Below are 16,447 nucleotides of genomic sequence, written 5' to 3'. Positions count from 1 at the left end.
ACTGCTGGGAGACCCTGCTCTAACAAACAAGTGAGGGAAATGGATCCCAGTCAGAGGCATGGCAAGGATCCTTGCCGTAGTTTATGCCTAACCCCTGGACTTGGTGCCTCCACCACAGAAGCCTGATGATGCTCAGGCCACTTTGAGAGTTTTTAATACAACATAAATTCAAGGGTGCCTAGAAAAATAACAGTACACCAGGCACATGGGTTCCTTCCCCTTCTTTCTTGGGGTGCCTTCCCTGCAGGGTATAAAGAAAGGCTTTTGGAAAAAGAGTTTAGCTAATCTTTTTCATAAAAGTCATGCAACTGCTTTGGATTTCATGGGTAGCTCAAAGTCTGAGAAAGAAATATGAAGCATCAATTCCCAAGAGAAATGCAAAGAGATAACAAATGACTCTTCTCTCGTGTGTGGAAATGACTTTGGAGTGAAAGGGTTAAAGAGGCAAACAGAAATCCCAAACCATCCATCAACCTGGCTAAAGATCGTCTGGTTTTTTAAACTATTTTAATTTCATTTCCTTGGATTGTCAAAATAGACCTAACCCTCCAGATTTCCTATGGGGACAAGAACTTAAATGCTATTAAAAAAACTAGTGACAGTAAAAGTAGGAATACACAATAGCTTCAATGACCATGTGCTTAGGCAGATTTTATCCAGCAGTGAGCATGCAATGTCATTACAGGAAAATGTAATTCCTGCTGTATGTTCCCCTCAACATCCATTTGCAGGTCAATAATAAAATCTTGTTATAATTACAGATGAATGAAAGTTTTACAAAACCATCTACAGAATAATTGCTTGATCAGGCTACCTGCAGAGCTCAAAGCACTTCAAAAACCACCATAAAGTTCATTTCCTAAGGGGTGAAGCTGAGATGTGGGGGGGGACAGAAGTTGCCGTCCGACACCTTTGGACTGGCGGCAGCACGCGGCCCTGGCCACCAAGGTGGCCACTGGGTAGGCAGAGCAGCTCCTCCAAGGCTCATTTGCCTCTTATCTGTTCAAGTTCCCATCTGTGGTCCTTCAAGCCCATGTCTCTCCCAGGACTCTGCCAGGGACTGCCCTGGATTGTGCAACCAGGAGAGCATGTCTCTCCAGGCATGTCCAGAAAAGTACAAGGCCCAGCAGGGAGCACATACCACTCCCTTGACTTCCCACACAGCAGCGGTCCAAAGTGGAATTGCTTTGTGCTCTCAACATATTCTTTGAAGATGACTTCATCCTCCTCCATGGTCTCCCTCCAGTGTGGAAACACCAGCCTGGGCAGAGAGAGTGGGGAAGGAGGAGCTATGAGATGCTCCAAGTAGGAAATGTCATCAGAAAGCCATAACCCTTCCTGGTGCCTGAGGTACCATCTGCCTTCCCAGCTCCCAGCACAGGAAGAGGGGCTGGGCAGCCTCAGGCAGCACAATCTGCCCAGCCCTGGCTGTGAGTTCAGGGCAGCTGTGCTGTGGGAGGCTGCCAGGGCCCAGCCTTACCGTGGGTTCTGGATGATGCTGGGGTACAGGCCGGTGACACTGCAGGGCAGCTCGTACTGGCGCTTTGACAGCACGATCTCAAACTTCATTGTCTGCTCAAACTTCCCTGGCTTTTTGGTGAAGAAGTTGACCTTCAGTTCCACCTCACCGTGGGCAGGCACTTTCCACCGGTACCGTTTCAGCCTGGCAATTAAAGAGGAGGCTTCACACATTGCTGAGGAGCAAATGAAGCAAGGAGGGTGCACTCACCATCCCCCAGCACTGGGTTGCTGTGGAGCTGGGGACAATGGACTTTGTTTGGCAAGAGGACCAAGAAGCAGAGGCATCACCTCCTCCTTTGTGGCTCACCTGAGGAATGCTGCAGGGGTTGAGGCTCTTTCCAGCACTTTCAAAGGACTTTGGGATCTTGTTACAGAGGAATCCTGGGAGCTTTCTGTTCTCTGTGTGGAGATCTGCTTCTCCTTTGCAGACCTGACACTGCTGACCACTTTACCCCTCTTTGGCTGCCTCTCAGCAGAACTGCCCTTTGCATCTGGGGCCTTGGCCTAAGGGGAGAGAGAAAAGGGAGGGAGAGGTGAGGCCTGAGACATCCCCGTCCTGGAGAGTAAAATGAGGGTTTGTTCACCAATGGAAGAGAGAATAAATACATAAGTCCACCTGCCCATGGGCTTGGTTTTCCTTATTGGTGCTTGTTTTGCCTAAGATACCCCTTCTTATGCAAGACCCTCTCCTCAAAGGAAGTTGATGGTTTTAAGTTATTTTTTTCCTTCTTGTCTTACAGAACTGCTCTGTTTCCAGCAGAGTCCCATCCCTGGCAGAAAGGAGACCTGCAGACATGGGGCCTCCCATCACATCTTCACAACCTCTCCACAATGATTCCTTTCCATCCAACCTGTCCCCCATGCCCCCATCCAGCCTGGTCCCTGCCCTGGCACCTTCAGTGCCAGCACCACTGGAGCACCCACCAGATTGTCTCCCACGGCAGCACCTCCTGGTGCCACAGTGGTGAAGGGCTCCACACGCTCTGCAGAGCCCAGCCTCACCTCTGGGTACTCGACTGTGGAGAGCGCAGCACCAGGGGCAAGGGGAGCGCCGTCAGGATGCAGTCCCAGATGTTTCAGCAGCTAAACAGAAGAGAAAATCCTGTTGATACCTCTGTCACCTTCATCCTCACAACTCCTTCTCTAAAGGCACTGAGCTTTTGGCAATGGGGTTTTTGACTTATAGGAAGTACAAGTGCTTTGCTATGCCCAGTGGGGTGAGCAGGCTCCAGAACAGATGCAAGAGCTACAAGCCGGAGCGGGAGAGAAACCTCTGCTGAGTGACTCAGCTGAAGAAAACAATGGCCATGAGCTGCCCTGTCCTGGGGCCGTTTATAATGATTTCTGGGCTGGGAGACTGAACAGATGGGATACTTGTACACAGAGCACTCCCGCTTTCTGCCCATCTGAGGGATGGTGACAACCTCCCCATTCACATAGATGCTACAGAGTCCTTGTGGAACATCATCAGGGGTCTGGACAAGGCTCTGTGACATTACCACCTGGGGAGGACACAATGCTCCAGGGCCCACAACCACAGCAAGCTCAAGATCTGAGCCTTGCAGGGTTTTACCTGGTCTTCTGTTGGCAGCTTCCCATCCCCCAGGATCTCCCCAATCATGGCCTTCGGATCTGTGACCTGGATGTCCAAGCACGGCACCCCGACATGCTTGTCTCTGACTGCCCCTTCTGCAACTTTGCTTTGTGTCCTCAGCTGAGATGACTGAAGACTCCTTTGGCCTTCATGTTTTGGTTTAGGCTGCTTCTTCACCTTCTCCTGAGGCTTACTGGTCTTCCAACCTTTGTTTCCAGCTGCAGGCTGGGACTTGTTTCCCTTTTGGATCACGGGTAACTGCACGGTACCCTGAACCCTGTCCCAGTAGGAGAAAACCTTTGCCATGTCCTGCTGTGATGACTCATAGATCTGAAACCTCAGGATCAAGATCTCAGCTGGGTCCTTGGGGACTTTGGTTTTCCCCTTCCCAGAGGCTTTAGTTCCCCTCTTCTGTGGGGCTTTGGTTCCCCTCTTCTGTGGGGCTTTGGGTGCCCCCTTCTCTGGGGCTTTGGTTTCCTTCTTCTCTGGTTTTGCAGGCTGATTCCCGAAGGAGACTTTCTTTTCCTTCTTTGGCTTCTCTTCCTCCTTCTGCCTCTTTTCCTCCTCTAAGGCTTTTGCCTCCTCCTCAAGCTTTTGAGCTGGCTGCTTCAGCTCCCTTCAGCAAACAAAATAGAAAACATCACTGAGAGTCCCCACCAGAAACTTGGGCTCACCAGTCCTGGCTGGCCCTGCACTTCATTCCTTGACCCTGAGGCCATGGCAGAATTCATTTCTGTGGATTTTCCTCAACCCACAGAGGCTGGGAACATCCCAAGTGAGGGCATTGGTGGAAGGGCACCTCCAGGACCAGCCAAACCTAAGCCTTGCCATTGGAAGGCCTCAACTGTGCCACCTCCCTCTTAAGGCACAGCCAGACACCTCCAGCCCCTGCCAAAGGCTGATCCAGCAGCTCTCTGTGCTGATGCCTGAAAAAGCTCTTTGTCTCTTGACTTCCCAGTTTAAAGCAGAGCACAGATTGCTGACATCTGCTTATCTCTCCTACAATCCTCACTCAGCTCATTCAGCCCCTTCTCTGTGGGCACAGCCTGCTCCTTAATGAGAATAATCCTATCAGTCAGAAAGCAGAGTCTGCAGGAACTCCTCTCCTGCAAGACAGGCTCTTGTCAGCCAGGTTTCCTGCTGGAACCCAGCTGGGACCAAGCAAACTGTCTGACCAAGTGCTATCTGCCATGGAAACGATTTGAAGCAGCTTCATCTGTCTCCTCTCCATGGAACCAACTTCAGCCTGGGCTGAAAGGAGTCCTGAGCTTGCTTTAAGCAGCCTCCACACCCAACTCCACACTTTTCCTGTGAGTCCTGAGCTGGGCTGCCTTGCTGGAGCAGAGCTTCTCCTGTGCTTGCCTCCTGCTGCAGCTGAAGGGGAGCCTAAAGGACATGAGCTTTTCTGGGTGCTGTCCCACCATAAGGAGAACCAGGAGCTAAGAGAGTGGCCATCCTTCTGGCCTTTGATATCAAATACTTCTGAGCTCAAAGTCCTTGGAGCAGGGAAACCCTGCAGGGACAAAACCATGAGCAGGAACCCATGGAAGGCTTACTCACCCCTTCGTCTGTGTTCTCTTCCTTTCCTGTAATATTTTATCCACTTCTGCTTTCTTCTCCTCAGGGAGGGCATCATACTCATCCTCATCCACTTGCAAGATGTGCAAGAGAAACAATGAGTGACTGCAAGCAGAGCTGGGTGCTCTATGTCAGCTGCAAGGATTCACAGCTTTTCCCCACCCAGCCTATCATCCCAGGAGATATTGGGAAGCTCATATCCCTGCTCCAAAATTCAGACAATCCCCCAAACTATGGCTGAGCAGAGAGTTCCTGGGCTTTGCCTGGCTTAAGTGCACCAAGGCTGTGGACAGTCGTTTGTCACTGAGCTACAGCAGCTGGCTCTTGTGCCCAAGATTTAATGTTAGAGATTAACATTAAATCTAACATCTCTAACATCTGAGGTCTTTAAACCTCAGACCTCCTGCAACTCTGAGATGAGTACTAGTTGCACTGGGGCAGAAGGTAAAAAGATTAATAAAAACATTTCTTACAAGCTCTGCTGAAAACCCAGATACACAGGGATAAGGTTGAGGCTTGAGATAAGGTTGAGAGAGAAAATTTGAGAGAAGATATCTCACCTTCCTTCTCTCTTTGAGCTTCCTTCTTCTTTCTTTCAGCTTTGTTCTTGGCTTTCCAAGAAGCATAATCCTGCTGCAGGTTCACCACGTAGATATGATGACAGTTCTTGACAGCTCTGAGTACACAGAGCAGAGAAGATTCCAGGCTGCTTGCAAAGAGGCTCTCCAAGCCATCAAAGACCACTCCCTTGTAGCAGTCTTTACGCTGTGAATAAAGGGAAGAGTAAGTCAGATTGCACGCAGGGGCCTCACAGCTGGACAGTAATCCCAGATGTCCCAGGGCACCAGCTATCCTTGTTCCAAGGGCAGTAGCTAAGAGCAGCTGGCACCTGTCCTTAGGCTCTGCCAACTAAGGGCAGCTGCAGCTTCCCCCAGGGTTCTCTTCACACAGTCCAGGATCCTCGAGCAGCATGTACAGAGCTGCTCCTCCTCCTCCTCTCTGAGTCGTACCTCAGTGCCTTCTCTCCGGAGCAGGAATGTCTCCTTTTCCCCCACCCCACACACCTGCAGCCTCTCACTGAGGATGTCCACCAGCAGCTCCTCGGGCAGCACACAGCTCAAGCAGTTCAGCTTTTCCCCACGACTGCTGACGATGCTCAGCTGCTGGGGCGCAGGAGCAGTGGAAACTGTGAACTGCAATGGGAACAGAAACCAACAGCCCTGAACAACTCCCACTGCTGGGCTTGGAGCTGGGGTTCCTCACTAGTGGAGACTAGAACAGACTAGCAGTGCAGGCTGGGGGCTCCAGGGGATGCTCCTGGAGGGCCCATCCCTTGGCCAGCAGAGACCTGAGCTTGCAAGCCCCAGTGCAGCCTCCCAGCACTTTGCTCACTGCCTGCAGCCACACTAGCCAGGACTGCACTTTGCCAGCAAACCACTGAGAGCCAGTGGAGCTGTCTGCCAGAGCACATTCCCAGCCCAAGTACGGCACAATGGACCCACGTGCCAGGCCCTGGCTGGCACAGAGCCTCCACTGTAAGCACTCCCTGCTCTTCTCAAAGACAACGTAAAGATCCCAGGCATCAACCAGGGCAGACCATGTTTACCTTGGTGCCCTTTACCTTGGCTGGCTCCTTCTTTTGTGCTGGAAGGTTCTTGCCTTTGGCATACTTCTTGTAGATGTTTTCCTCAGCGGCTTCTTTATTCTTGCTCTGAGCAGTGAGCTTTTTACCTGCACAGGGGACAGACGGTTCAGGGGGCTTTGTAAAGCAAGTAGGCACCTTTCACTGCAATGGGCACAACCTTGGGCCCTGGAAGGAACATGGCACTTGTTCCCCAGTCTGCTGGGCACTGGCAGCACTGTTTCCCAGAAGCAGCTCCTTGCCTGCTTCTCTTACCAGCATGCCATACTTGATTTTAAAGCCAGCACTATGTCCCTCCTAACAACTGTGCACGCAGGTGACGCTGCTCACACAGCAGTTCCCCTGAGGATCAAGCCAGAGATTTGTCCTCCAGGAGCATTGTTTCCATACACTGCACCCATCCTGCATTCTCATGTGGAGACCTGCAGCCTGCCCCACTTGCATCATTTGTCTCCACTGAAGCTAAATCCTCCTTGTGGGAAAACCCCAGCTGGGACCCAGACTCTTCTTCCTTCCGCCAGCTCCCAATCCAGCCAGGTTCAAAACTGAACAATGCAAAACTTCCCCCTGCACCGAGCCAGGTCTGGCCTCACCCTGCACAGCTCAGGGCACCAACTGCCCAGGAAGTTTCATAAATGTCTCCAGTCTCAGAACAGCCCAACGAGCTGTGTAACCTGACAGTGGCCACAGGTAACTCTCTGGAGAAAAGAGCTCATCTGGAGCATGTCTCTCATTGGAAATTCCTCTGGGAGGCTGTCCTTCCCTTCCTCTCGTTTGCGAGGTTACACGCACAGTCAGTTCTCTTGTGCTCAATGAGCCACTTCAGAAGGCTTTTTCCTTGTTCAGGTGGGCAGCAGTTCTGCTTGCTGCCCATGAGGAGCAAGCTCAATTCAGCTTTGAGGAAATATAAAATATTTTGGAAAGAGACAGGCGTGCTTCAACACCCCTAGAAAAATGAACATGTTCCAAGAATAGCAGAAAAAGGGGCTATAAAAGAACCCCTGACTGAGCCCTTAAAATTGATTTTTTTTTTTTAAAGAAGCCAGAGACGCACTTCAGCCACATTCCCTAAGAGACACAAGGACTGAAAAACTGCTGCTCTGAGTAAGCAGAAGTGGACAGTCGTGGTGGGTTTCTCAAGCACTGTCTCTAGCATTTTTCCTTACCAGCATCACCTTTGTGTTTACCTTTTTGCTCCAGGGCAGCCTGGGTGCAGAGCAGCCGGGCACGGAGCCCCGCTGGGCTCTGGTTGTTGGCCATGGCCTCTTTCACCACGGTGTCAATGGACATGTGAGCAGCGCCATAATACTGACACAGGCCTGCTGCTATCTCTGTCTTTCCTGAGAGAGAGAGGAGGACTGCTTGGTGACACTGGCACAGGAGGCACTACAGGGACAGGCCCTGGAAAAATCTCCAACAAGATTTAAAGGTTAAAAGGACAGTGGGAAAGCAAGTGTCCCTCCAGGGGAGGCCATGAGGGAGGCAGCTGCAGCGTGGATACAAACTCTGAATTCTAGAGCCAAGAGGATCATCTCCACCTCCCGTTCAGCTGAGGACTTGCCTTAAGCACCGTGGCCCGCCAGGATGTGTTCCTCCTGCTTGTCCCTCTCCCTGCAGCCCTGGGCTGCAGCTCACGTACCTGCCCGCGGCGGCCCATGGACGATGACAACAATCCCTCGGTGGGGCTGCGCCTCGCGCCTCCATGAGGACGGGGCAGTGCCCGGGTGGCGCAGGACAGCCCGAGAGAAAGGAATCCCAGCCACTTTCGCCACGGACTCAGGATGGAAGGTGATAGCTCTGTGACGTGCTGCAGTGCAAAACCAGGGGGAAAAGTCAGCCTCCTGCCTACCTTTGATCCTCACCATCCTCCCCATCTCCTCAGATCCCAGGAAAGAAGACTTGGTGAAAGCAACATGAGCTTGTTCTTTTGTTGCTAGGAAGGTGCAAATATAAAAGAGCCAGTGATATTAGACCTGTCTGAAGAACTCATCCAATCCTAGTCTTTGTGGCTAAGGGACACAAGGGAATATCCGGATTATTTCCCCAGTCTATGGCAGGTGCTTGCTTTGGCTAAACCCAGGATTGGAAGAGGATGCCACAGCCCTTCAGCCAAGAGCTCCTCCACCAAGCTGGGGAACAGGCAGCTGCTAAAAGCATGGCCTTTCCCTGGAGAGCAAGGCGACAGAGAGTTCAGGGTGTATGGGCTGGACTCTCTGCTGTGACCACAGTCCAAACAGACACTGGCAAACCCTCACTGTTTTTCTGACCTGCCGCTGCCTTGCCCATGGCCTTGGCCTCAGCCTCAGCCCTGGCCTTGAGCTCTGCCTTCAGCCACTTCTGTGCTTCATGATCCTCAGACTCCTCTGCCATCCGCAGGATCTGTGCACGTAGGGAAGAGAAACCATCCACAAGATTCCTTTTCTTGCCTTTCATCACGCAGACTCAACAAACCTATTGTCTGTCTCCTCCCTTCCTCCCAACAACACAAACTATTTCGTTTAGGTCCTCCCACAGCATGTCAGCACAGCTGGCTTTGCCCTGGGGATTGTCTCCATCTCCCTGGCACAAGCCTGGGAACGCTGGAGTGCTGTGGAGCTCGGGCAGCGTGTACATGGACCTGCCTTCTCACCTTCTTCTCAAGGTACTGCTCATCAAAATCCAGGGCGTAAAACTCAATGGGGAAGTTGCATGGGTTCTTCACCACCACTGTGGCCTCCATCCCATCACTGTCCACCAGCATCCATCCCATCTCTAGTTCTGGGGGGCTGAACTCCAGCCGTGGCTCCAGACCTTGTCCTGAGAGGTACAGCTTGAAGTGATTGCTGCTCCCAAAAATGTTAAGCTCCAGCTCATTACTGTAAGACCTCTGTAAAGAGAAAAGTGCAGGAAACTCATCCATGAAGTCTCAGATGACAGGACCCCAAATACAATGCTTGCCCCAAGGCTGGGGTGTTATCAGTGTCTCCAAGGTAAATGGAAACCAGATATTTACTTATGCTAGGGAGTACAGCATCTGTAGTAGTCTGAGTCTGAGTAACTGGGAAGAATGCTGGTGTGCACTGTAAGTGGGTATTTGGGAATCATATGGATGTACAGTGGACTGTCAGACATTTTCACCTGGTCATGCAGGAGTGCAATACTTATGGGAAGGGCCCTCAGGGTTACAGTGTCCAGACACAGTCCTGGCACTGCTGCATCAGGCAAACACCAGCTCCAGGAGAGGCAAATGAGCTCTTGCTGGCCAGAAATAAGGGTCATCTTCTCTGCTTAGTGTTTGGCTCTGGTCCAAGCCAGAAACAAGATGGTTACATTTCTTGAGCAATTAAAAGATCCCTGGGAGTGTGTGTGGGCACGGAAGCACTTGTGTCCATGCTGGTACACACTGCCACTTTCCAAGACCCAGCAGCCACAGGCAAACCACTTTTGGGAATGCTTTGTCCTTTGAGCTGAATCCCCAGCTGCACAGGAATGTGCAGGCAGGCCAGAGCCCCAGGGACTGCTGGCAGCACCCCACTACAGGTGACCGTCCTGCCGTGCCCAGGAAGGTGGGTGGTGGCTCTTTGGTCTGGCAGTCCTGCAGCAGGATGAGCCATTCCAGGATTATCCTCTGTGAGTGGGCAGCTGCTCTGCACTGAGTGTCACAGCTGCAAATACAGCCAGGCAAGGGGCAGGCTGAGGGGAGTTGGGCACATCCCCGCCATGCGCCAAGAGGCAGCCTCAGAGCCCTGGCGCTCTCTGTGCAAGCTCCCTGTGGGCATTTCAAAGCACATCTCACGGGAGTGCTCTGTGGGGTGAACTGAGCTCCCTGTGAAGGCAGAGCTCCTACCACACTCTCTGCACCAGGCCCTCATTTCCACATAGCCCTGACAGGCCTCCTGGGCCGACACCCGCCAATCTCACCTCCTCCTTGGGTGTAAATTTGATTTTCAGGTTCTGGCACCTTCCTGGATCAAGGGTTCCTTTGGAGGGCTTCACTTCAAAGGGACAGGGCTCATACTCCAGCGCCTGCTGCTTCTGACGAACAGCTGGTGTCATGTATTTGCAGTGATTGGTCTGGGCACAGAAACCAATTATGTGAGGTCTCCTCATGCTCTGAGACACTGACATGGTGCTGAGAGCACCCACAGCCAAACCAAGTGTGGACCCCATAGCCTACAGCAGGAGGGAAAACCTCACCCAGGGCAGGCAGATAGGGAACTACTGTCCTCAGAGGAGGAGGAGGAATGGGTGAAGATGGCAGAAAAGCAAAGCATCTGCTAATGGAACAGGTCCAGGCAAACCAGCCTTGTTCTAGACCCTCAGAAGCTTCCTCAAACACGCTGTAGACCCAAGTGCTCAGGCAGCCACAGGAGCAGAAAGGGCAAGAGTCACAAAGAAAACCCAACCAAGAAGTTTCGTGTTCAATGTTGCCTGGGCTTTACCTTCTGAACAGGCTTGATGGACCATTTGCAGGGTACTCGGAACCAGTTGTAGAGGTGGACTGTCTCAACCTTGTACTGCCCAACAACGACAGCAGAGTAGTGCACAATGTTCTTGGAAAGTTCGATTGACAGCTCAGACACAGTGGCATGAAGACGGATGTTATATGTGGGGCCTTTTGTCACCTGGAGAAGGACAGAGAACTCAGCGGAGGGTGCAGGTGACATCTGCTGCTGTGCCCAGCCTGCTGCCTGCCCCAAGAGCTGTGGTACCTCTATGGGCAGCACCACATCCACGTCACCCCGTGGCCGCCGGGCACTTTCAAAGCGCACGTCAAATGTCTTGATGTAGCTGTGGGGCAGGCCCTCCACCGTGTCCAGGTCCACGCTGAAACCTTGAAGAGATGAACACAAAGCAGCTGAGATACACCCGAAATACAAAATGTGTCATAAGCACATTTAGGCCTTACAGGTGTCCTGGCTTAGAGGTCTGGCAAAAGCCCCATGCCCTGCTGTGACCTGGATTAAAACTTCAGAGTGCACCTGAACACCCTTCAGACACAGCGAGCCACTGTGTGATGGAAGGGCAGCCTTGCCTCAAGGCCTCTTTTGGAAACCTCTTTTGATCCACCAGAGGATCTCACAGGCTGCTTCCTCAATAAAGGCTGAATACAAGTCCTGCGATAGTGTGAACTTCAAACAAAGCACTTCAAAAACACAGCAGACCCCACTGGTTGGCAAAGTAAGCCCATAGAGTGCCCAAAGAAACTCGATGCCCATGGGAGCCAAGGGTGGAAGATGCTGAGAGGTGACCAGGGTGATGGTCACCATTGGCCCCTGCACTGAAGCGTTAGGGCAGTCACAGGCAGGCCAGGTCCCTGGGCATGGCTGGCCAGGAGAGTTCTGCCTCTAAAGCTCTCAGCGGAGGCACTGAGAAGAAAAAGCTCAGAAACCTCCCCAGGTTCAATGGCTTAAGCTAATCTGCCTGAGACACCTCCTTCAAGCCCACAGGAAGTGTCTCCAGCACTGCTTACCTGTGTTCTCCAGGACAGATACATGGATCTGGAAGGACACTGGGATCTGCCCATGGTTGGTGATCTCCAGAGTGCTTCTCTCAGTGAAACCCTTACGGACAGTGCCCATGTCCAGGACATACTCGGGCACCTCAACTCTGCAAGGAAGATTAAGGACAGTCCTTAAACCACAGCCTGGCTACACATCCAAGTGGATGGAGGATACAAATACAGTGGCTATTTCTTTATTCACTGCTGTAAAAACTCAGCTCAAGCCCATGAAACCCATGGCCTAACCACCTGGCAATGACTTTGGCAAGTCAGGAGGATTGCAGCTCCTAGGTTTTTTCAGCTACTAATGGTACCTGAAAATAAGTTTAAAATGGACACTGGCCACAGCTCCTCTGCCATGAAAACCCAGTGTAAGTGAGTATACTAGGTCTCCAGTGGTCTCAATGAAACTGCTTAGCCTGGTGTACAGCCTGAGCCTGAAATTGCTTTGGGGCCTAGTAACAAGATTTGCCTGCACAGGAAATCTTCATTGCTCTGCAACCAGACCACACGACCTGTTCTGCAGAGCATCTTCTTCCTGAATTGAAGCTGCCGTGCTTGTGCTGCATCATGATGGTGCAAAGGGATGGACCAAGTCACCTAGATAAGCCCTGCCACCCCACCAGGGTTCAAGCCATCTGATGTTGGGTTTTAAAGGGTTTGCTGACACGTGCAGCTCCCTTCTCCTTTTGTTTAGTGGCTCTGTTGGTTGGAAGCAAGACCTCAGCTGGGAGTTGTCTCTTTCAGAGCTAGGCAGCAGGGACAGAATCTATGCTGTCTGCAAGGGCTAGAAGGTCTGCACTTGGGTCCCCCAGCTCTAGGGACAGAACCCCACACCTGTGGGGAGCTGAGCAGTGCAAAGCTCAGCGTGGTGCTGGGGAAGGGAGGACACTCCGCTGCTCACGTGCAGCGTGTCACAGCCACCAGGACCAGAGCCCTTCTGGAGTCCAGGCTGTTGCCAGCTCTGCAGACACAGGGAGCTCTCAGGAGAAGGGGACATGGCTGGGTGTTCCCCATGGGGCACCTGGAGATGGGGATGGGAGTCCCTACTCACTTGACAAGGCTCTGGCACAGCTCCTTGTCAGGGAAGCTGCTCGTCGGGGGTAGGGACATGAACTGTTCCTGCAGCTCCACAGCAGCCTTCACTACCAGGTTCCTCACCATGTTTAACTGCAACTGAGTGTTTGTCTGAGGAAAGGGAAGACAGGGGCTGTTTAGCAAAGGTCCTTCCCATGGTTTACACCTGAGAAAGGATCCCAGCCCACTCTTGTTGGGAGGGGGTGTGGGGTCATCCTGTCTGGCTGCTCAGTGCCTGTGACACCTCCTGCTCTCTTAGCCAGGACCTCATCTCCAGGGAAGTAACTCCAGCATCTTTGCCTGCCCAGACACTGTTAGCAAAGCTGATCTGGCCAGGCAGACAGACAAGCCAGGAACCTTCCAGAGCTCCAGATACTTGCCTGACCCCAGCCTGTACCAAGGCAGCTTGGACAAAAACTGTCTTGAAAGGGGGACCAAGCTGGTGCCTATTGGAGATGAGCCCTGCCAGCACAGCCCCTGGGCACAATCAGGCAGCTGCTGATAAGATCTGTAAATCTGGCAGGGCTTGGGCTGGGACCAACAAACTCCCCAGCAATGATCTGCATCTCCTTCAAAGCACCATCAACTCCATCCCTGGAGCGTGGCCTTCAGCATCTCTCCCTGGGGTAGGCAGGAAGCTGGTGCAGCCCCAGAGGAGACCATGGCCAGCGTGGCAGCCCTAGGGCCAATGCTGAGGTGACACATGGTTCTAAGTGGGCAGGGAGGTCCCGGGTGCCATCAGGGCAGCAGGAGCTGCTGTGGGCTGCAAGGGGCTCAGGTGACATGGGGAGGTGGCCTGTGCCAAACGGGGCTGCAGCTGTTCTTACTGCAGTGCCAGAGGCAAGCACGCTGGGCTGCAGGTCCCGAGTCTTCGGAATCAGACTCTTTGGAGTCTGAGCTTCTGCGGTCTGAGACTTCAAGGTCTCAGTCTTCAGGCTCTGAGTCTTCTTCCGAGCACCTGATTTACTCCTCTGACTGTGTTGTTGCAGCGGTTTTACGGGCTGTGTCAGAGACTTCTCATGTGTTTCATCTCCTGAAGGAAGAAAACATCCACAAAGAGAAGGGTGAGCAAAGTGCTAGTCCCACTGAAGCTGGGAAGTCCCCACCTCCCAACACTGGTTTCTTCCAGAAAGAAATCCCTCAAGCCATCTATGGAAAGTGGATGCTGCTGCTCCTCTCTGAATTCTCATGTTCGCTCCCACCCACCTCCCTTGCCACTGAGGAGCAGCTCATCCCCTGCAATGTCACACAAACCCAACCCTGCCACAAGCCCTGCCAGCCTCTCTTACAGCTTTCCCAAGCCTTTCACTCTAGCCATCGTCCTTCAGGACCCTGCCAGATGAGCTGGCAGGCTCTGCAGGTTGGTTCCTGGGACAAAGTCCACATGGGATCCTCTGCTCAAGACTCATGAAGCAACCAGGGGGCTTGAGTTGGTCTGGGAGTCCTGCAACCCTCCGGGCTTGGTGGAGGTTGGCATGAGCTGCCCTACGGGCCTATGGTAGGGAACAAAACCAGAGGGGCCCTTCCTGGGGGCAGACAGGCAGTGCCCACCTTTGATGGTCCAGGGCAGGTTCAAAGTGATCATGGGAAAGGATGCTTCTCCTTTCAGGAAGATATTTTCTGGTTCCAGGTCACCCACTTTAAGATGGTAAGTCCTGCTGAAGGCTCCTGGTAATCCTGGCATGTAAGAGAATTCCAGCACTTGCTTCTCACCAGGTGCAATGGAGCCCTGCATGGACAGGAGAGGAGGGAGGGAATGCATCAGAGTGTTTGATGGGGATGGCTCAGGGGACAGACAGGCTGAGCAGACAGGTTCTCATCGAGAAGAAACCATCAGACCACATCACCTTAGTGATAAACATATTACAGTGTTGGCTTTCACAACTGTTAGAGTAAATACTATGTGTTTTATAATGTTGACTTTTGTAAAAGAAGTTTTGCTAAAGTTTAGAGTTCTTTTAATGCAAATGTTGTGTTGTGATACCAATGTTGGTGAAGAGTTGTTGTAGTATTAACACTTAACCAATGAAGGAATGGAAACCTGTTGAATGTGCTGTGTGTCCTCCCCAGGGCTCATAAGGCTGCAGCCCCAGCACAGCCCGATGTGAGCACAGCTCTGCTGCTGATGGGGTTTGCCCTCTGCCAGCAAGAGCCCGCCTCATCAAAAAAAGGCTCTTGTGCTGCCGCTGTGGAAGGGAAATCCCTGCACTGAGCAGGGCCAGCAGCTCCTCTCATCCCTTGCAGGAGGCAGGCATGAAGAAATGGAAAGCCAATCGGCTTCCTCTTCCCACTGCAAGGAGGGACAAAGGCAGGAGCGCTGCTTCGGCTCAAAGACATCCATCCAGACAGGACTGAGAAGCTTGCACAGTGGTGGGATGCTGCTAATTTTTCTCCAGCTCTTCCAGCCCCGCTGCTCCCTGGCCCCCTCACTGCCCCACAAAGGCGCTGCACAGCAACAAAGCTGGAAGAGGCAGGGAGCAGCAAGCCTACTAAGGGATGTGTGATCACACAGCCTGGGTAAGGTGACCCTCAGAAACGCTCCAGTGCCAGCACAGCCCGAGATCTTAGCCGTCGGGGTCCCCAGAGTGACTGTGAGCAACCAATTAAATTTTAAGTTATGCCACAACATATGTTATAAATCCACTTTCTGACATGGGGTGAAAAATTACTATAGAGGCTGTAGACGTGCTGGGAGCCTTAAACATCCCATGTGTAAAGGAGATCCTTTAGGAGAAAATGCAGACAGGCTCTGTGTCTGGGGGGCTGCAAGAGATTTCCCCCTTGGAGGCAGGCAGACCCCGAAGCCCGGGAAAATTTTGCCCGTCTGACCAACAGTCTTCCTAAAAGGGCTGAGTTACGGGAGGAATCTTAGCATATTCAAGCAGTTAACACTGCCAGGTTTTCTCTGCCATTTTTGCTTTTTGTTGGGCTTAGAGCACCCGGAGGGTCCGGCTCCCTGCAGAGCCACTTCTTCCCTGTCTGTCTACGCTGCTGTTGCCTCTTCCCCGCTCGCCACGGCAACCCAGTGCTCCTCTGCTTCCCCGAGGGAGCAGCCGCCGTGTCCCGACCGGGACCGGCCGCAGCCCGCGGGACAGCCAGCCCTGCTGCCGGTCCATGGAGCCGGGCACCGCTGCCGGCCCATGGAGCCGGGCTCCGCTGCCGGCGAATCCAGCCCGGCCCCGCTGCCAGCCCATGGAGCCGGGCTCCGCTGCCGGCCGATCCAGCCCGGCCCCGCTGCCGGCCGATCCAGCCCGGCCCCGCTGCCGGCAGATCCAGCCCGGCCCCGCTGCCGGCAGATCCAGCCCGGCTCCGCTGGCGGCCGATCCAGCCCGGCCCCGCTGCCGGCCGATCCAGACCCGGCTCCGCTGCCGGCCGATCCAGCCCCTCACGCCGCGGCGGGCACGCACGCTGGGACGGTTGGCAGCACTTGCTCCATCTGCTGAGCAGGACCCGACACAGCGCCTCAGGGCTCTAGCAGCGACGATTTGTCCCCGTCCTCTCTTTGCTCTGTCCGGTTCTTATTTTCTCTCTCACTCTTTTCTGTCCCCTTCTG

General features: G+C 53.1%; 1 protein-coding gene across 1 annotated transcript in view; it reads right to left on the bottom strand.

The window, feature by feature from the left end:
• The window catches only part of LOC128951060 (hydrocephalus-inducing protein-like), an 80,430-nt gene that overhangs the window by 15,054 nt on the left and 48,929 nt on the right, over positions 1-16,447 (bottom strand). The window contains exons 21-39 of the mRNA XM_054296216.1: positions 14,446-14,623; positions 13,722-13,927; positions 12,872-13,005; positions 11,788-11,924; positions 11,027-11,148; positions 10,757-10,939; positions 10,236-10,388; positions 8,965-9,201; positions 8,603-8,714; positions 7,975-8,142; positions 6,300-6,424; positions 5,758-5,886; positions 5,254-5,458; positions 4,676-4,766; positions 3,095-3,731; positions 2,524-2,604; positions 1,829-2,025; positions 1,481-1,663; positions 1,142-1,261 (exon numbers count right to left, since the gene is read on the bottom strand). Of these exons, the coding sequence (XP_054152191.1) occupies positions 1,142-1,261; positions 1,481-1,663; positions 1,829-2,025; positions 2,524-2,604; positions 3,095-3,731; positions 4,676-4,766; positions 5,254-5,458; positions 5,758-5,886; positions 6,300-6,424; positions 7,975-8,142; positions 8,603-8,714; positions 8,965-9,201; positions 10,236-10,388; positions 10,757-10,939; positions 11,027-11,148; positions 11,788-11,924; positions 12,872-13,005; positions 13,722-13,927; positions 14,446-14,623 (3,398 nt within the window). The remainder of the gene's footprint in view (positions 1-1,141; positions 1,262-1,480; positions 1,664-1,828; positions 2,026-2,523; positions 2,605-3,094; positions 3,732-4,675; positions 4,767-5,253; positions 5,459-5,757; positions 5,887-6,299; positions 6,425-7,974; positions 8,143-8,602; positions 8,715-8,964; positions 9,202-10,235; positions 10,389-10,756; positions 10,940-11,026; positions 11,149-11,787; positions 11,925-12,871; positions 13,006-13,721; positions 13,928-14,445; positions 14,624-16,447) is intronic.

Source organism: Melozone crissalis, unplaced genomic scaffold, assembly GCF_028551555.1.
Source record: "Melozone crissalis strain CALT ecotype California unplaced genomic scaffold, PUWL_Pcris_2 ptg000007l_1, whole genome shotgun sequence".
NCBI lineage: Eukaryota > Metazoa > Chordata > Aves > Passeriformes > Passerellidae > Melozone > Melozone crissalis.
Note: the sequence above shows the minus strand (reverse complement) of the source record. Positions and strands in the feature narration are given on the sequence as shown.